Below are 18,612 nucleotides of genomic sequence, written 5' to 3'. Positions count from 1 at the left end.
CATTTGAATTTACAGTTACAGAATTATAACGTGAACTTCAACATTTCAAATTTTTATCTTTTGATTAATGCCTTAATTTCAAGGAAGAACATATGCATATTAAGAAGCTTCTCAAAAGATGCATTTTCAGACCACTCAGAGAAAATGAAGCCAATTTCAGAAACTAAGTCAATGGAAATTAAGGACATATTCAAGAATATATCCCTAAGAATCTAGGTTTACATTTCCATTCTGATATGGAAAACAACACTGGAAGGAAATTGCCTATCTCACAATGATGATCTGGTTCATCACTGATACTGGTAAAGCCCTTTCAGCTCCTGAGCAAAGACAGTACGGGTAATGACACAAGAATTACAGAGCTTGATAATGAAAGATAAACAGTAGCCAGATCAGGATAGAAAGATTTTTATCCCTGCCAAAACGAAACCATTTCACAGGCCAACTTAGATGTGTAACAACAGGGAAACAGTCTGCAGACTGCAAATGACACACAAGTTTAAAAACAATAGTAAAAGTACTTCATCCACACCCAAGCAGCATCTATGATAATAAACGACATTTCTAAGCATCATCATTCATTTAGATATAAAACCAGTACATATCTACAGAAAATTCAAAAAACAAAAAACAACAACAAAAAAAACACCACTAAAACACTAGAACTATCATTTTTAAACAATTATTGCATTATTTCTTGTTATTAGAACTGCACAGCTTGTTCACAATTATACATATGCACGTACATAAATATATATATAGCAACATCTGGAACAGAGACCACTCATTCCTCCAATTATTTTACTTAGTCCTCATTAAAATAAAGTCTAAATGAAGCAGCAAAACTTTAAATTGTTACACCCCTATCATTTAACAAATGTTTCATTAACATTGCAATTGTTTCCTGAAATAGAATGTAGATTTTACAATAACTCTTTTAATTTGTTTAGGATTTTGCTACTGGAGGAGTTGAAGTCAGCCATCCTGACAACCTAGTACCTTTTAATTTTTCCATGGGCACAATATCTAAGGCAACTGTAACAGTAAGGGAAAAGAAAGTTTCATTATTAAACACTTACCACAGATTTTTCAGATTCTACAAATAGAAAATAGTTAATGTAATGATTAAGTGCCCAAATACTTCTAAGGACTGTAAGAAATTACTTCACTTGTGTGCATTATACGTAAAATCAACATAATTGTCACAACTGTCCTTAGATTTTAAACTCAACTGTGCATATTTATTTACTTTGAATTCTAGCACTCAGACTTGGATGGTTGTGACAAAGAAGGGCTGGGATGAAGAGTAACCTATTATTTAGCTATTACGAGAACGTGATGTTTCTAATTTTTGTAACATTACAGATGTGCTACATCTAGCCTACAACAGACCTAAACGTCTCTCTATTACATGCTGATTTGCAGACCAGACCTTGTATTTGCTTCAGAATTAATCCAATCCCCCTTCCCATTAAAGCCAAGAGAAGTCTGTCTATCGACTTTAGTGGCAATGGATCGGCCAAATGGTCCAAGCAAGTTTACTTAATAAGCACTGAGTGCTTATTTAGCTCAATTTTGCTGCTTTGTTTATTCCTCTAAACACAACGTCAGCCAATCAGTTTAACTTTTCAAATTAACAGAACAGCACTGGGGAGTAGTTTCCATTTCTCAACAGATATATTATAGAAAGTTGGTTGCACTACCTCATTACTCTTGCTTTGCGAAAGAGCCAGGCTATCATTTGTCAGTTCCTCATCATCTGCATTATTTCTGTTAAGAACTTTACTCTTCTTCTTCTTGGATCCTCCATCACTAGCTGTGCTGCTATTATCTTCTTCGTTACCTTCCTCATCATTGTCATCCTCATCACTTCCACTCCCATCATCTTCATCATCCTCATTATCTCCATCACTCCCTTCTTTTCGCAGAGCATTTTTTCCTTTTTTCTTCTCAGGAGTAGGCCGCCAGTCATTGTCATCTTCACTATCATAATCATCCATATCATTTAGTTCTTCCATTGATACAAAGTCCAATAAAGGTCGGTTCCTGCGCAAATTCCATTTTTTTGGTTCACTCGCTTGTTCATCAGCCACAGGATCAGTTTCAGCTGCTTTCTCTTTTTCTTTCTTCTTTTTTGGCTTTTCTTCTTCATCTTCTTGTTCCTTCTTTTCAGTTTTAATTACCTCTTTGTCTGCTGTTGGCAATTCTTCTTCAGTGGAGCTCTTTGGCAGTTGCTCTTCTACTTTCTCTTCTGCTGGTTCCTCCTCCAAGATATTTTCTTCTGATTCAGTACAGGAACCTTCTCCACTGTCCTTTGATGCATCTTCGCTTCCATGATCACTTCCTTCAGAATCTGTTGAGTATATGAAAATTTAAAAAGAAGTTCCGAAACAAACGTACCCCCAAAAATAAAATCTGTTGAAGCAAGTTGTTAAACAAAAGAATGATGCATGTTCCTCCCTCATAAGGAAATCCACCTATTTTTTTTTCAGTTGATGTCCAAATACTGCTATTTCAAGTGGTATGTTGAGAATCTGTTAAACATGAGTGCATTTTCAAATGGCAAAAAAGATAGTAAAATTTATTAAATGAACATTTAATGTTCATTTAAACTGCAGCTCATATTAACAATAACTGAAGTGTCATCTTAATGAAAGAGTATTCAGTTTTTAATTTTTGGAGACATTTTCTAAATTAAAAAAATTCTAAATTTTAAAAAATGAAGAGTTTATATAACAACTAATAATAATGTGATTAATCCTATAAATTCATTTCTGGTACAGGTTTATTTTTATGGCTTGGGGTTTCTTTCAATATTAGTTAATTATCAATCACATGAACTATCCTTCATTCAGCATTAAGTCTGAACAACAATGCTTAAATTCTAACTTTAGACCACTCACATGATATTCTTCTGGGTGCATTAATTAACACAAGCCAGTTTGTGCAAGATCAAGGAACAAAAGAGGATTCATAAGTAAAAAAAAAAATCATAAAAAATAAAGGCATCTGTAATACAAAGTACACAAGAATTACTGAAAAAGATGACAAGCAAACTTGTTAAATTTTAAAACATCATCCTCCTTGACTGTCTTCCATCTTATATCTTCCTACCGCTTTTCATTTACAGTACTTGTTTTAATGAAGGAAAACCCAAGAGAAGATTTTTAAAAAAGTATAAATTTTCTTGATCCAATGTATAGATCAATTTTGCAATGGCTACAGTTTTCAGTTTGTTCAGAGCCTTCATCAACTCCTGTTTGCACTGCCAGATGTTATTAAATAGATGGAGAGAATAAACATTTTTTTTAAATGTTCACGCACCAAAATCTTTACATTCACTTTACTTACCACACACACAAATACAGCACTGATTTTATCACCTTACCAAGAGAGAATTTCTGTGCGTAACCATCTCTTTACAAAGCCAAATAAAGAAAGAGTTGGGCCAACATACTTTCTAAGGCATGTACATTTTGAGCACATGCTGCACACTTCATACACGCCATTTATTCCCACCCACAGAATATGACTGACCAGCAATTCAGCTGTTACATGAATGTATTGGTCAATTTTGGTTTTATGCGTATACCTATGAGTGGAAGTGGAAAGAATCTGATGACGAGATCATATAATTATCAGCATGAGAAAGCACATCAGTGCTACCACTACTGATCAGAACACTGCTGCTACCAGGTGAATCATAGTCCCATTACAAGTTGATAAAAAGGAAGTTTTATTGAAGTCTTCTACTCAAAGAGTAATTCCCCACCCCTACCATAACTGCTTGTAACTGAAGTACAAGCATAATTAACTCCAATTTTGAAATGCTAGAATACTTTTTAGAAGTGCCTAAGAAAGAAAAGCAATACTAACTAATATGCAATATAGCAAATAATTCTTACATTACAGTAGCTTTGTTTGGATTCTTACTTGCCAGATCTCATGACCATTTTAAAGCCAAGTCAAAGTTAGACTTTTACACTAGACATTTGTTACAGATTAAATGCTAAATGTATGTTTGATAGTGAATTGTATTTTAATATTACAGGCTCCTACTGACAATGCATCAAAATAGTATACAGCTTTGCAATGTTAAAATTATTTTCACAAGTTTTTATTGCCTTATAATACATACATATATTGTAGCAATATTGTACCAAAACAATATTTTAAGATTTTTGGACACTTTAATTCCATGGTTGCATTTCTGAACAGCCTTAGATTTCTTGTGAATTTAAAATTCCAATTCATTTTGAGGTGGAACTTTGGCCTGAGGATCATTTCCTTTGTAACAGCACCCAATTAACCAACAGTGAATTTTGTACATCCAAACTGCTGTACTAAGAATACTGTCCAGCTGCTGTATGCCATACAGACAACACAAAGCAGAGAACGAATAAACCTAAGTTTCATTCACTTCTCACCTTCAAATTCTCTCTTTTGCCTGCAAGTTACATTTTTTTATTTTCTATCTGCATGCATGCACATACCAGAGATACCTACACTAAGGGATATCCCTATTTGAATGCATCCAGTGTGACAGGTATTTCTCTAGAAAGAGCTGTTCTGTGATAACAGCTATTTTTGCAGCTGTTCTTCCGTCAGATGCACTTTCAGTTAGAAAGAGGCTGTAGTGTACAATTTTCTCCTTGAAAGAAATTCTTAAAGAACAGCTCTTTCAAATTGGCAACCATATAATGTCATCTCCTATGGAAGAGAGTCAAGCTACCCTTAGTAAAAGATAGGGCCAGATACACTGTCAAATAGTGAAGAATACAGAGATCTGCTGAGGACAAATATTAGAGATAACAGTTGGGAGAAAGGCATTATTTACTTCTGTACAAATTGTAGCTTTAACTGCTGAGCACAGGAGCAGGCGGCAATCATACCCAGAAGGGGTAACTGAGGAATTCTCCAGTGCATAACATTTTGCTCCAGAATTAACATGAAAAAGTGTAATCGAGGTAAACAAAGGTAAACAAAAACAGCTCCACACCAGCAGTTCTCAAATGCATGCTGCGCACAAGACCTCAGAGAAAAGATACTACAGCAGTTTAATAACAAAAACCAGGATTTCTGTGGGCCATTTCACAGGCAACTAAACACTGCACCCTATGATTTAAACATGCTAAGAAAATCCATGCATACTGAGAGCGTGTGCTATACTACTCAAGTAGATGGCTACTCACCCAGAGAAGACAGGTTGATTCTTCAATATAGTATTTAGCTTAACAAACAGATCTGTAGAAAGCAGTTTGAAGGATAAGCTAGCTAAAAGACATCACAGTCTCAGTTTTGGTCTTGCCTCTTACACTGGCAAAGCCTAACCAATTCCAGAACGTAGAAGAGAAGCATCTGGCTTTTTTTTTTTTTTTCTTTTCCCGTTATCTAGCACCTAGATAACAGTGTGCTTCAGGGCACTCTCTTTATGAGGGCAATAACAAAACAGTAACAACAAAAGGGCTACAGGAGAGGTTAATTCTTTAGGAGGTAAAAACAGTTCAATTACTATAACCATGGTAAGTAGCCCTTGAGCCTTTTTCTCCCAGTCACAAGGTGAACAACAAATGCTTTATATGAAGTTGTGAAATTACATGGATATCTCTGCTAGAATCACACTTTACCCAACGCCTACAAACCCACAGCCAAGATGCTCACATGTGCTATACAAAACATGGGTAAAAGAAGCTGCATTTCCAAAATACGTTAACTAGAAATTAAAATCAATATTGAAGATTCCAAAATACGTTAAGGAAATGTTTAAACTAATGACACAGCTCTGATATTAATAATTGGATGTAAAAAGTCAGGGAAAACCAAACCATACATGAAAATTTAAATGAACTTTTAAATTGCCATAGGTGGTGTTATGTAACTGTGGTCAGGAATTTACCAGTTATCTATTAGTATAAAGCCATACAGCTCCACTATGCTCAGACTGATAACCCATAACAACAGTGAAAGCAGGAATGGACGTGACGTAACACTTCATTTTGAACATAACTTCGAATAAGAGAATCTAGCATAGGTTAGGTTTATGATACTGGCTTTTCTAAACTATTTTGCAAAAGATGAAAGTAAGGTTACTTTAAGTACTTAAACCCTGGTAGACTATTGGCAATTCAATACTGTAATGTTGGCAATTAAAAAAGTAGAACTGTCTGAACGAACATAGTTAACATAAAGAACAAAAATCACAACCAATTAAGATACTGCTGTTCTGAGGTGGGAAGTTCATTTCTAAAACAAGAGATGAAAAAACTATCTAACCACACATGGAGGCTAGGAGACCAGGAAATGAAACCAATTACTCACCCACTATTACAATTGTTTCAGAAGATATATTTATTTAATAGGGAAAAAAAAAGACAGAGGAGGAACAAAGTTTTTTAATAAGCAGTTTTCTCACTTCTACACTAGCAGCAGTGATATCACAGCGTCTCCACAAGTCTACTCAAATCTTAAAAGTGCTCAAAACTCTAAGCTGCTAACTTTGTGTTGAGCCTATAGGCACTGCCTCAATTTAGACTGCTACAACACAGATGGAATCAGTTACCCTACCTCTCGAATTCATTTGACATTTCCCAGTTTCAGACTGTCTTTTAAAGTTAAACTTTACTTATTTGGAATGAAGTATTACACACCCCATGACTTCCCTCAGCAAACTTTCACTGCTAAATATTCCATACAATTGGATTCCAATACAAGCTATTGCATAGTGAACTAGAACATGCATTTTTCCCTGAAACACCAGGGAGTTTCACATCTTTAAGAGAGACATGACAAATGGAGACTAAGTCTCCGAGGCACTTTAACAAGAATATGGCTGACACTTGAAACACCCCATCCTCACTGAGAAGTGGACACACTGCAAACAGACCATCCCGAGTTAATAAAGTTCAGAAGAACATTCTCTAAGCAGCACAACATACACAAGAGATGGGCATACACACAAACAGAAAAAGGGATATGCAAGAGAAAATAAAGTGTTAAGTAGCTAAGTAGGAGACCATGAATTCAAACTTTCATCCTGTCTCAAGACTTACTGAACAAGTACAACACCACGAACCAGTCATGATTTTGTAAGAGGCAGGCTGCAAAGATAAGGCACAAAGGTCACAGCAGGAGAAAAAAAAAAGAAAAACAGTATTACCACATCATAAAACCCCTGCCCAAGTTACCAGAATGAAAGTCTTGATGACTGTCAGGAGACACAAGGAAGAACAGAAGTCTCTGCATTTCCAAAGAAAACACGAGTTCAAAACACCAATCAGTCACTCCAAAGTACCACTTTGATTGGTAGATAGAGCAAATCTCACTTGGGATGAAGATAATCCAGAAGAATGTAACGTCCATATTTTTCATCCTCTCAAACATGAAAAAACATGAAAAAAAGCCCTTGGCAATTCCACTCAGAAGAATAATAGAATCACTAAGGTTGGAAAAGACCTACAAGATCATCCAGTCCAACCATCCACCTACCAACAATATAACCCCAGTAAACCACGTCCCTCAACACAACATCTACACGTTCCTTGAACACCTGAGAGTCGGTGACCCTACCACCTCCCTTGGCAGCCCTTCCAGCACCTGACCACTCTTTCTGAAAAGTAGTATTCCCTAACCTTCAGCTTGAATCTCCCCTGGAGCAACTTGAGGCCACTGAGGCTGCAAAGTCAAGTCTTCAAAAAAAAAAAGATTAAAATAATTAAGATTGTGCAATTACTTGATAATTTACTTAATCATTAGCTCTGCAGTATTTTTTTTCTTGTCCTCAGGGTCTACTAAAACATCCTACAAGTCCATTCTCAAAAACAAAACCCTTAGTTTCTTCATCAGTATTTCAGACGTGTTTATCGCAGCTGCAATTTGATGCTTTACAAACATTTTACAACATCCTTGTTATGGTTTTGTGATTTTTGTTGTCGGTATTCCATGTCATTACATCATGTAAGGTACGGGCAGTTAAAGAGTTAATTCCCTGGTTACTGCAAACTGCCTTTTTTGGTGTGGCCGTCTGAGGGGGAGGGGAGGAGGTGCACTCCCCAGGGGTCTTTGCGTTGGAGGTGGGGGGGGAGCCGCCTGGGAGACGCAGGGTCTGCTCCTTCCTGCCCGGCGGAGAAAACACATGGTCCTCCTGCAGTTTACTGTGTAAGATTTTCAGCCTGTAAACTCTCTATTATAATTCTACTAACCTCATTTTGATATATTTAGTAAAATTAGTTGTTCCTCCTCAGATTGGTGCCGCTGTTTTTGTGTTAGATCCCTCTACGAGTCCCCTGCTTTTCCCCTCTTCCCTTTGTTTTCCCCAGGGTGCGGTCCGCGGCTTCTCTGCCGCTTTACCCGCCGGACCCGGCCCCTACCTGCCGGCAACTTTTTTTTTCTTCCTCCTTGCTCGTTTTTTTTCTTTCGGGCCTGTCCCTCTTGTCACGGACGCATACCCTTAGATAATACCGTGACAAATATTGGTGGAGAATGCAGGCACTAGATCTGCTTTCAATTTTTGGAATGATGCACAAAGGACTAACGGTAATCATGTTCCTCGGAACATACTGGTTTCTGGTTAAGGCTATCATGTTCTGTGTTGGAGTTGTGTGTACATATAACTACATAATGGCGCTGATGGAGATACCGGCCTGGTGTTTGCACCTCCCTGAGGGAGTGGCTAGTTTTACAAACAGCACCGTGGTGAGGCTGGCTTCCAGGTTCTCCTCTCAGTTCCTTACGCACCTTTGGAATTTCAATCTAACAACCGTGATACCAATTGCTGTGCATGTTCTCCTCCTAATCATACATTGCATTACGTGGAGGAAACCTTCCCCAAAACCGGAAAACGCTGAGTGGCAGGGAATATGGAGAGGCCTAGAGAAGACCTTAGAAACATGGGGACCCTCGGTGTCATGGGATTTCACCCTTGAACACCTGTGGGATCCTGAGAAGCTTGGTCAGTTTTTGAGTCAGGGATGGCGTGGCCTAGGCAGATCTGAGGAGGCACAACTTATTTGGGGCCTGGCTTGTGCTTATCAAGCTCTATGCAATACTGTTCTTGAGAGAGAGCTTCCCGGCTGAGATTCGAACCAGAGGGGGAAGTCCTCAGGCTAAACCTGAGCAAGCACAGGAGGCACCAGTATCCGTGGCAGTTGCTCCTGTGGAAGGACAGAAATGGAAATGGGTGTCCTCACGGCTGGAACAGAAGGAAGAAGCGGAGAAGGTAGAGGAAGATCCAGGTGAGGGGCCTTCCCCAAACACATCGTTACCAACAGAGACAAAAGAAGAAAACAAGAGACATGGAGAGGATAGGGAGGAGGAAGGCATCACTGTTACAACTGTCCGCCGACCTCTGAAAATGACCAAAATCATAGGCTCAAGAAAGGAGTTTACACGGCACCCGAACGAAACCATTGTCACCTGGATGCTTCGGTGTTGGGACAATGGGGCCAGCAGTGTGCTCCTGAATGGTAATGAAGCTCGCCAGCTGGGGAGCATTGCCAGAGGGATCAGTAGATGCCTGGATGGGACCGCCACCCTTTGGGAACGAGTGTTAGTAGCTGTGAAGGAAAGGTATCCCTTCAAAGATGACCTCGAGCCTCAGATGAGAAAGTGGGACACTGCTGAAAAGGGCATTCGGTATTTGAGAGAAATAGCTGTGGTGGAAATGCTATATGACCCCAGGTTTGTTCCTAACAATCCACACCAGCAGCATGATCCCAAGAGTTAGAAGTATGCCGGATATATGGCGGAAACTCACCAAAACAGCACCAGCCCAGTATGCCAGTACACTGCTAGCCACATTTGATAGATTGGAGGACCTACAGAGAAGACCCCCTGTTTATGAACTGATTATTATGCTCCAGAATTATGAGCAAAAACTCCCCCCAAACCATGCTTCTATTTCAGCTATCTCAGAGGTAAGAGAAAGACTGGCGAAAATGAAGAAGAAACAGAATGGTCTAGCGGAGGATGTGTCCCTCTTGATGGATTGTGACAAACCCATAGCAGTATCAGAAACACCTGATGGAGATCAGGATGATCAGAAGAGCCTACTGAAGGAGCTGATCAAACTAATTAAAGGCGATGAACTCTCCACCTGTATCATCAAAAATCTCAGCTATCAAAGGCAGACGCCTTCCTGCTCAAGCAAATGATGGTGGCAGATCTATGGCACATGCCGCCTTGTGGAGTTACTTACGCGAGCATGGAGAAGACATGAAAAAATGGCATAAGAAACCCACTCCTGTACTACGAGCACGGGTGAGAGAATTACAGTGCAGATTAACCACTGATGAAGTTGCTGAACTCACTACAGGTAACCAATAGAGGGGCCCTGCCCTCAGTCAGGGGAGGGAAAGGGATAATAGAGTTTATTGGACTGTGTGGATTTGATGGCCTGGCACTTCAGACCCACAGAAATATGAGGCACTGGTGGACACTGGTGCACAGTGCACTCTAATGCCCTCGAGTCATGAAGGGACAGATTTGATTTGTATTTCTGGAGTGACTGGGGGCTCTCAAGAATTGACTGTGCTGGAGGCAGAAATAAGCCTTACTGGTAAAGACTGGCAAAAACATCCTATTGTAACTGGTCCAGGGGCTCCGTGTATACTTGGTATTGATTACTTCAGAAGGGGACATTTCAAGGATCCCAAAGGGTATCGATGGGCCTTTGGAATAGCTGCCATAGACACAGACAACATTAAGCAGCTGTCTGTTTTGCCTGGCCTGTCAGAAGATCTGTCTATGGTGGGGCTGCTAAAAGTAAAAGAGCAACAGGTACCAATTGCCACAAAAACGGTGCACAGGCGGCAGTACCGCACCAACAGGGATTCCTTGCTCCCCATTCATAAGTTGATTCGTCAACTAGAGAGCCAGGGAGTGATCAGCAAAACTCACTCACCTTTTAACAGCCCTATATGGCCAGTGCGTAAAGCCAGTGGAGAATGGAGGCTGACGGTAGACTACTGTGGCCTGAATGAAGTCACACCCCCACTGAGTGCTGCTGTGCCGGACATGCTAGAACTCCTGTATGAACTGGAGTCCAAAGCAGCCAAGTGGTATGCCACCATTGATATTGCTAATGCCTTCTTCTCCATTCCTTTGGCCACAGAATGCAGGCCACAGTTTGCTTTTACCTGGAGGGGCGTTCAGTATAGCTGGAACCGTTTGCCCCAGGGGTGGAAACACAGCCCAACCATCTGCCACGGGTTGATTCAAAGTGCACTGGAACAGGGCGGTGCTCCTGAGCACCTGCAGTATATTGACGATATTGTTGTGTGGGGCAATACAGCAGAGGAAGTTTTCAAGAAGGGGGAGAGAATAATCCAAATCCTTCTGCAAGCTGGCTTTGCTATTAAGCGAAATAAAGTGAAAGGGCCTGCACAGGAAATTGAGTTCCTAGGAGTAAAGTGGCAAGATGGGCGTCGTCATATCCCAGCAGATGTGGTCAACAAAATCACTGCTATGTCTCCACCCGCTAACAAGAGCTAACAAGAAAGAGACGCAATCTTTTTTGGGTGTAGTGGGCTTTTGGAGAATGCGCATTCCAAACTATAGCCTCATTGTAAGCCCCCTTTATCAGGTGACACGGAAGAAGAATCATTTTTCATGGGGCCCTGAACAGCAGCAGACTTTTGAGCAGATTAAACAGGAGATAGCCCATGCCGTGGCCCTGGGGCCAGTACGGACGGGAGAGGATGTAAAGAACATCCTCTACACTGCTGCTGGAGAGAAAGTCCCACCTGGAGTCTGTGGCAAAGAGCCTCAGGAGAGACCCGAGGCCGACCCCTGGGATTCTGGAGTCAAGTGTACAGGGGTCCGAAGAGGGCTACACTCCAACTGAGAAGGAGATCTTAGCCGCGTATGAGGTGGTTCGAGCTGCTTCTGAAGTAATTGGTACTGAAACCCAGCTTCTTCTTGCCCCTCGACTGCCAGTGCTCAACTGGATGTTCAAAGGAAAGGTTCCCTCCACCCACCATGCTACTGATGCCACCTGGAGTAAGTGGATTGCGTTGATTACTCAGCGAGCTCGGATGGGGAATCTCAGTCGTCCAGGGATCTTAGAAGTGATCATGGACTGGCCTGAAGGTAAAAAGTTTGGAACATTGTCAGCGGAAGAGGTACCACGTGCTGAAGAGGCCCCACCGTACAACGAATTACCAGAAAATGAAAAGAAATTTGCCCTGTTCACAGATGGATCCTGTCGTATTGTAGGGAAGCATCGCAGATGGAAAGCTGCTGTGTGGAGCCCTACACGACAAGCTGCAGAGGCCACTGAAGGAAAAGGAGAATCCAGCCAATTTGCAGAGGTAAAGGCTGTCCAGCTGGCCTTAGATGTTGCCGAACGGGAGAGGTGGCCAATGCTTTATCTTTACACTGACTCATGGATGGTGGCAAATGCCTTATGGGGGTGGTTACAGCAGTGGGAACAAAATAACTGGCAACGAAGGGGTAAACCCATCTGGGCTGCTGAACTGTGGAAAAATACTGCTGTCCGAACAAAGAATATGGTTATAAAGGTGCGTCATGTAGATGCTCATGTGCCCAGGAGTCGAGCAACTGAAGAACAGCAGATCAACCATCAGGTAGACCGAGCCACCAAAATAGAAGTGGCTCAAATAGACCTAGATTGGCAAAACAAGGGTGAACTGTTTCTAGCTCGCTGGGCCCATGAGACCTCGGGTCACCAAGGAAGAGACGCGACGTGTAAGTGGGCTAGAGACCGAGGGGTGGACTTAACTATGGATGCTATTACACACGTTATCCATGACTGTGAAACATGTGCCACAATTAAACAAGCAAAGAGGATGAAACCTCTCTGGGGGGAAGGGCGATGGCAAAAGTATAAATATGGGGAGGTGTGGCAGGTGGATTAAATCACCTTGCCACAAAGCCGCGATGGTAAGTGTTACGTGCTCACCATGGTGGAGGCAACCACTGGGTGGCTCGAAACATATGCAGTGCCCCATGCTACCGCCCTAAACACCATATTAGACCTCGAGAAACAAGTCCTATGGCGGCATGGCACTCCGGAAGGATTCAGTCCGATAATGGGACTCATTTCAAAAATTCCCTTGTGGACAGTTGGGCCAAAGATCATGGCATTGAGTGGATCTATCACATCCCCTATCATGCACCAGCTGCTGGTAAAATCGAGCGGTATAATGGGTTGCTAAAAACTATGTTGAGAGCAATGGGTGGTGGAACATTTAAGCACTGGGAGAAGCATTTAGCAGAAGCCACCTGGTTGGTCAACACTAGAGGATCAATCAATCGAGCTGGTCCTATGCAGTCTAGCTCCCTACATACTGTAGAGGGAGATAAGGCCCCTGTAGTACATGTAAAGAGCATGCTGGGGAAAGCGGTTTGGGTTCTTCCAGCCTCTGGAAAGGGGAAACCTCACCATGGCACTGTGTTTGCTCAGGGACCTGGGTCCAGTGGTGGGTGATGGGGAAAAGCAGGGATGCGTACCGCAAGGGAATTTGATGCTAGAAGAGTGCAGATAGTGATTCCATGTATACATAGGCATATAGATACGTATGTAATGTATGTTAATTATTGTTCGTTTGTATATAAATATATGTTAAGCATGATGTAGTGATGTGGAATAAGGGGTGGAATGTTATGGTTTTGTGATTTTTGTTGTCGGTATTCCATGTCATTACATCATGTAAGGTACGGGCAGTTAAAGAGTTAATTCCCTGGTTACTGCAAACTGCCTTTTTTGGTGTGGCCGTCTGAGGGGGAGGGGAGGAGGTGCACTCCCCAGGGGATCTTTGCGTTGGAGGTGGGGGGGGAGCCGCCTGGGAGACGCGGGGTCTGTTCCTTCCTGCCCGGCGGAGAAAACACATGGTCCTCCTGCAGTTTACTGTGTAAGATTTTCAGCCTGTAAACTCTCTATTATAATTCTACTAACCTCATTTTGATATATTTAGTAAAATTAGTTGTTCCTCCTCAGATTGGTGCCGCTGTTTTTGTGTTAGATCCCTCTACGAGTCCCCTGCTTTTCCCCTCTTCCCTTTGTTTTCCCCAGGGTGCGGTCCACGGCTTCTCTGCCGCTTTAACCGCCGGACCGCCTGGGGCCGGCCCCTACCTGCCGGCAATTTTTTTTTTCTTCCTCCTTGCTCGTTTTTTTTTCTTTCAGGCCTGTCCCCCTTGTCACGGACGCATACCCTTAGATAATACCATGACAATCCTGCACAGGAAAGAAACAGTGGAAGAGGAAACAAATTATAGAAAGAGAGCTATTTGCAACTTTTGATTTCCAAGTGTTTCAGAACACCTAATAGATGCATTTATATGAATCATCACATGATTTAAACAGAGCTCCTATTAACCTCAATTAGAACAACAGTACACAGTATTTCTGCAAGTCAGGCTCCATGCTCAACACCGAAAAAAATCCCAAACATTTACAAATGCCCCTAAAAATGAAGGCCCAGGAGACTTTTAGCAGTAGTGACATAATTCAGCTCTTTGAGGCTGAATTCAACTATGCTTTTCTTAGTTTTGCTGAGAAAGAGTTCAGTCCTTAAAGTCACATATCATACTTGTTCAGGGACCAACTTTAGAAACAATTAATGAAGAAAAAATAAGAGAGGAGCTAGAAAAAAAAATTACTTAGCATTAAAATAATACAAAGCTAACAGGCCTGAAATTATTTCCATTAACTAATTTTACAATAATATAACATCTCTAAAATTAGTTTCCTTAAACAGATGTTATAATTTTTCTTTAGAGGTACAAAGTCAGTAACTGCCTGTTGCAGTAACCTAAATCCAAAAGAAAATAACACTGTAAGTAAAGGGCATATTTCCTACCAAAAATTTTGTGGTGAAAATGGATGCTAAGCTATTAGAAATACTTCCTGTAATGAAAAAGTCACTGAGACATCAGGATTCTGAATAAAAAAAAAAAATCCAAAATTATAATTCCTTCCCATAAATACTAAACGTCAACTTATCAAATCCTTACTGCATAACATATTCCCAGAAATCTGATAGAACATGCACAGAAATTTTAATGTTCAGGGTTCAGTCTCCTAGACTTGCACAGTATCATCTACTCCCACATATCACTTAACATCCTTAAGCTCATACATATGGATGCAACAAAATCAGCAGGGAGTAAACAACTTCAGAACTATTTTAATTCAGTGTTTAGATAGTCCCTGAACCTTTAGCTGTCAAATTCGCTTCTTTTTTAATTTAAAAATTGCTACTTATAGCTGCGTTTATGAATCAAATAAAACATGCAAAGCAGAGAGGTAGAATTATCATAGATAAGGAATCTTTCTGAGCCATAAGTAGATTTAATGGTCATTTTCAATGTAGAAAGATCACTTATGCCTTTATTTATTCCCCCCCGTAAGCAAATTGTGCAATGAAATTCTGAACTCAAACAACCACTAAATACTGTATGTATACAGACCCTGATTTGCAGCAGGCTGCACATGGAGCCTACTCAGAGAAGGAAAAGAGCAACAATCCTGACTCTAATGGAGAACTACATATTAGGCTTTGAAGGCTAAATCCCACGGAGAGCAACAGGAAAATCTGTAGTCTATCCAGAATTTGTCTGGTAGGTGTGTTTGTGCATGTACACCAGTTGTTTTCCTACACATACTATACATACATATAAACAAACTTTGATCAGTTTCATTCATCTAAGTGCCTTTCTTTCAGTACTTCTTCCATTTACTCCAAATGGATTAAGTACAAACAAATTTAAGGGTATTTTATACTAGCCTCTTTTAAAATCATCACAGATGCCCTATTTCAAATATGCTGCAGCTATCCAAATGAACTGTATGACAAGAACAAATTTTCATTCAGCTATTAAGAAGCTATACGTTTAATAACGTCCTACATCCCAACTTCTCCAAACCCTCACTAAGCTTTCCTTCCACGCTAACGAAAATCTTTGAAAAAAACGTGCAAGTATCAAACACTGCTGTTTCAAAACCATTTTCACTTAATGTCCCGGTTTATTAAGCGGAATGAAGCTATACAAGATATACAAACACAAAAGAGTAACCAGTTGGGTTTTTCCCATTATACAGTTGTGTCCATTCACTGTGGCTTTAAAAAAGATTCAACCTCCTGAAAACGCAACTGAAGTTGAAACACTCTCAGAGGCAGACACTGTTCCCCCACGTGTACAGACATATTCTAAAATCTGAAGAGGGCATCGGCCACAAAATGGTCCATCCATCCAAAGTTGAGACAGAAAGCTTTCATTACTTTTAAGTAATGAATGATTGTTTTCTAATCAAATAATATATTGTTCTGAATTACATGCCCGTGTTCCGTACTCTATTTCCAATTCTCCTTTTCCCTTAAATGCAGCCTACATTACCATTGCAAAATAGAGAGATTTTATTTGGGAACTAAAGGAAGGATAAAAAAATGCCAAAGCGGAATTGAAGAAGTAAACAGAAAAAGCTTCCAAAACTTTACACAGAACTGGTAGTGGTGAAACGATCACTAAGCTTTTCTTAAGTTCATTAATACAGAAGATCTTCACAGATGATAAAAAAAAAAGAAGTCTTAATATCAAGATAGGGAATATTTTTGCAAGATAACGTCATATGAAAACAGAGACCAATGTCTCCAGTGCAGAAAGAAGAAAGCACAGTCATTTGACAAGGTGTCATAACGCATCCCTTACAGCTTACATGTACTGCTTTTCTTTGCTTGTTTGCCTGACCATGACGTAAAACATCCAGCATGTAGCTTTTAACAAACATGGTCCTGCCCCTTTTCTCCCCCTCCTCTCTCTCTCCATCGGAGCTGAATTTACTCAGCATCTTTTCTACTTTCAGTTTCTGTGTATGTTCACTTCAGATACAGGAACACATAGAGAAGAGCACTGAATGAAAACATTCCAAGGCAAGGACTTCCTCCTGGTATTACATGCTTACATCTTTCTGCATAACTATCACAGAGGACACCCTAAGTCTGTTGTAAAAAATATTAACAATAATAATAAAGAATAAAAACTTGAAGAGATTATCTTTCTGTTTAAGATTTTCACTCAGAGTGGAATTAACCTTTAGAAATCAGGCAGGTTCCTCAGTTCTCAACAAATTACTATCCAGACTTACTCAAAGCAAAATGGCTTTACAGCAGTTACTCCAATAGCAAAAGAAACTAAAGTTTCAAAAATTGTCTTCAGACTGAAGAAATACAAAGCAATAGACATAGCTATGACAGGCAGTGCAGAAGCTACTGAAATGCTTCTGCCAAAACTTATTTGGTAATTGAGTTTTCCACTGAGAAAAATTTATTTGAAACTGAAGCACCGTATGTTTAACTTGATCAGTTGTTTCCTATCTGCAGCACAGAATCTCCAGTTATCCAACTGAAGCACTTCCAGCAGCTCCAAGTCCCAGCAGCTCGCTAACACCACACTATCTGCAGCATGACATTAAACGAGCAACCATAAAACGAGGTAATTCTCAATAGAGGCGATGAGGAAACATATTTACCTGAAGCATCTCCAACTTTAAAATCACTGTCATCAGAGCTATCATAATCTAAAGCTTCCAGCAGGGAAGCCGCCAGAGGCTTCACTTGTCTCCTCTTCGAGCTGCGGTCCACTGCAGAAACAAGCACAGTACCCCTATTAGACGGCACAATGAACCCCCAGCGTGGTTAGCCGTGCGGCGTTAACCCGACGGGGCAGCCCGCACACGAGTGCTGCCGGCACCGACGTTGCCCAGCCGGGGACGGGAGAACCCCTCACACCTCGGGCACGGCACCTCGGGCACGGCACCGCGGGCAGCCGGCACGGGCAGCCGGCACCGGCACCACCCCAGGGCCCGGGCAGGCGGAGGGAGCCGCTCCCTGCAGCACCTCCAGGCGTTCCGCGATCCAGCACCGGAGACACGCCGCGGCGGAGAGTGGACGAGGACCCGGGCCGCCCAGCATCCCGGAGAGATGCTGGGCTGTCCCCGTCCCGCCGAGCGCCTCTCGCGCTCTCCCCGGGGAAGGGGCGGGAGGAGCCGCTAAGGAGCACTTACTTAAGGCTGCGCAGGTGAGCGGCGGCGAGCGGGAATGCGTCCAGGCGGCGGCAGCGCGGCGCCGCCTCGGCCCCTCGGGTGCGGACCGCCGAGCCTCGGGCCCCCTCCCCAGACAATGGGCACGGCGGTGACCCGGATGCAGACCCTCGCCCGCCCGTCGTCTGCCGAACAGCGCATGTGCGGAAGCACTGCGCCTGCGCGTAGCGAGCTGAAGGCGAGGAGAAGGCGGGTGCTGCCCATAGTCCGCCCGGTTGCAGCCAGGAGCCTCGCCTCCGCGTCTGGGGGGCGGGGTCTCCGCGGGGCTGGGTGCGGGCTGAGCCGTCCGTGGGTGTGTAGTGCTGCGTGCTCATGGTGTCTCTTTCGAAATCTTGTTGATTGGGAAGAGCACCTCAACAAAAATCACTAGGGTGTCACTCGGTTCCCCCATGTGGAAGATTGTTTTTATTAAACAGCGGTGCTAAGTACGCGGAGAGGTGATTGCCTTACGGACTTGGTGCGGGGGCTGCATCAGTACGGTTGTGCCTGCACTCTTGGCAATTAAACTATGCAGTCAAATAAATAAACCAATATATAAATTTGATAAAAACGGAGAG

At 41.9% G+C, this 18,612-nt stretch overlaps 1 protein-coding gene across 5 annotated transcripts in view; it reads right to left on the bottom strand.

Annotated features, from left to right (window-relative positions):
• PHF14 (PHD finger protein 14) overlaps window positions 1-18,152 on the bottom strand; it is a 168,892-nt gene extending 150,740 nt beyond the window's left edge. For all 5 annotated transcript variants that reach the window (XM_021385973.1, XM_021385974.1, XM_021385975.1 and 2 more), the window contains exons 1-3: window positions 18,020-18,152; window positions 17,486-17,596; window positions 1,704-2,353 (exon numbers count right to left, since the gene is read on the bottom strand). In XM_021385973.1, coding sequence (XP_021241648.1) covers window positions 1,704-2,353; window positions 17,486-17,596; window position 18,020 — 762 coding nt within the window. In that variant the 5' untranslated portion in view covers window positions 18,021-18,152. The remainder of the gene's footprint in view (window positions 1-1,703; window positions 2,354-17,485; window positions 17,597-18,019) is intronic.

Source organism: Numida meleagris, chromosome 2 (genome assembly GCF_002078875.1).
Source record: "Numida meleagris isolate 19003 breed g44 Domestic line chromosome 2, NumMel1.0, whole genome shotgun sequence".
NCBI classification, from domain to species: domain Eukaryota; kingdom Metazoa; phylum Chordata; class Aves; order Galliformes; family Numididae; genus Numida; species Numida meleagris.
This window is presented reverse-complemented; position numbering and strand designations above follow the sequence as displayed.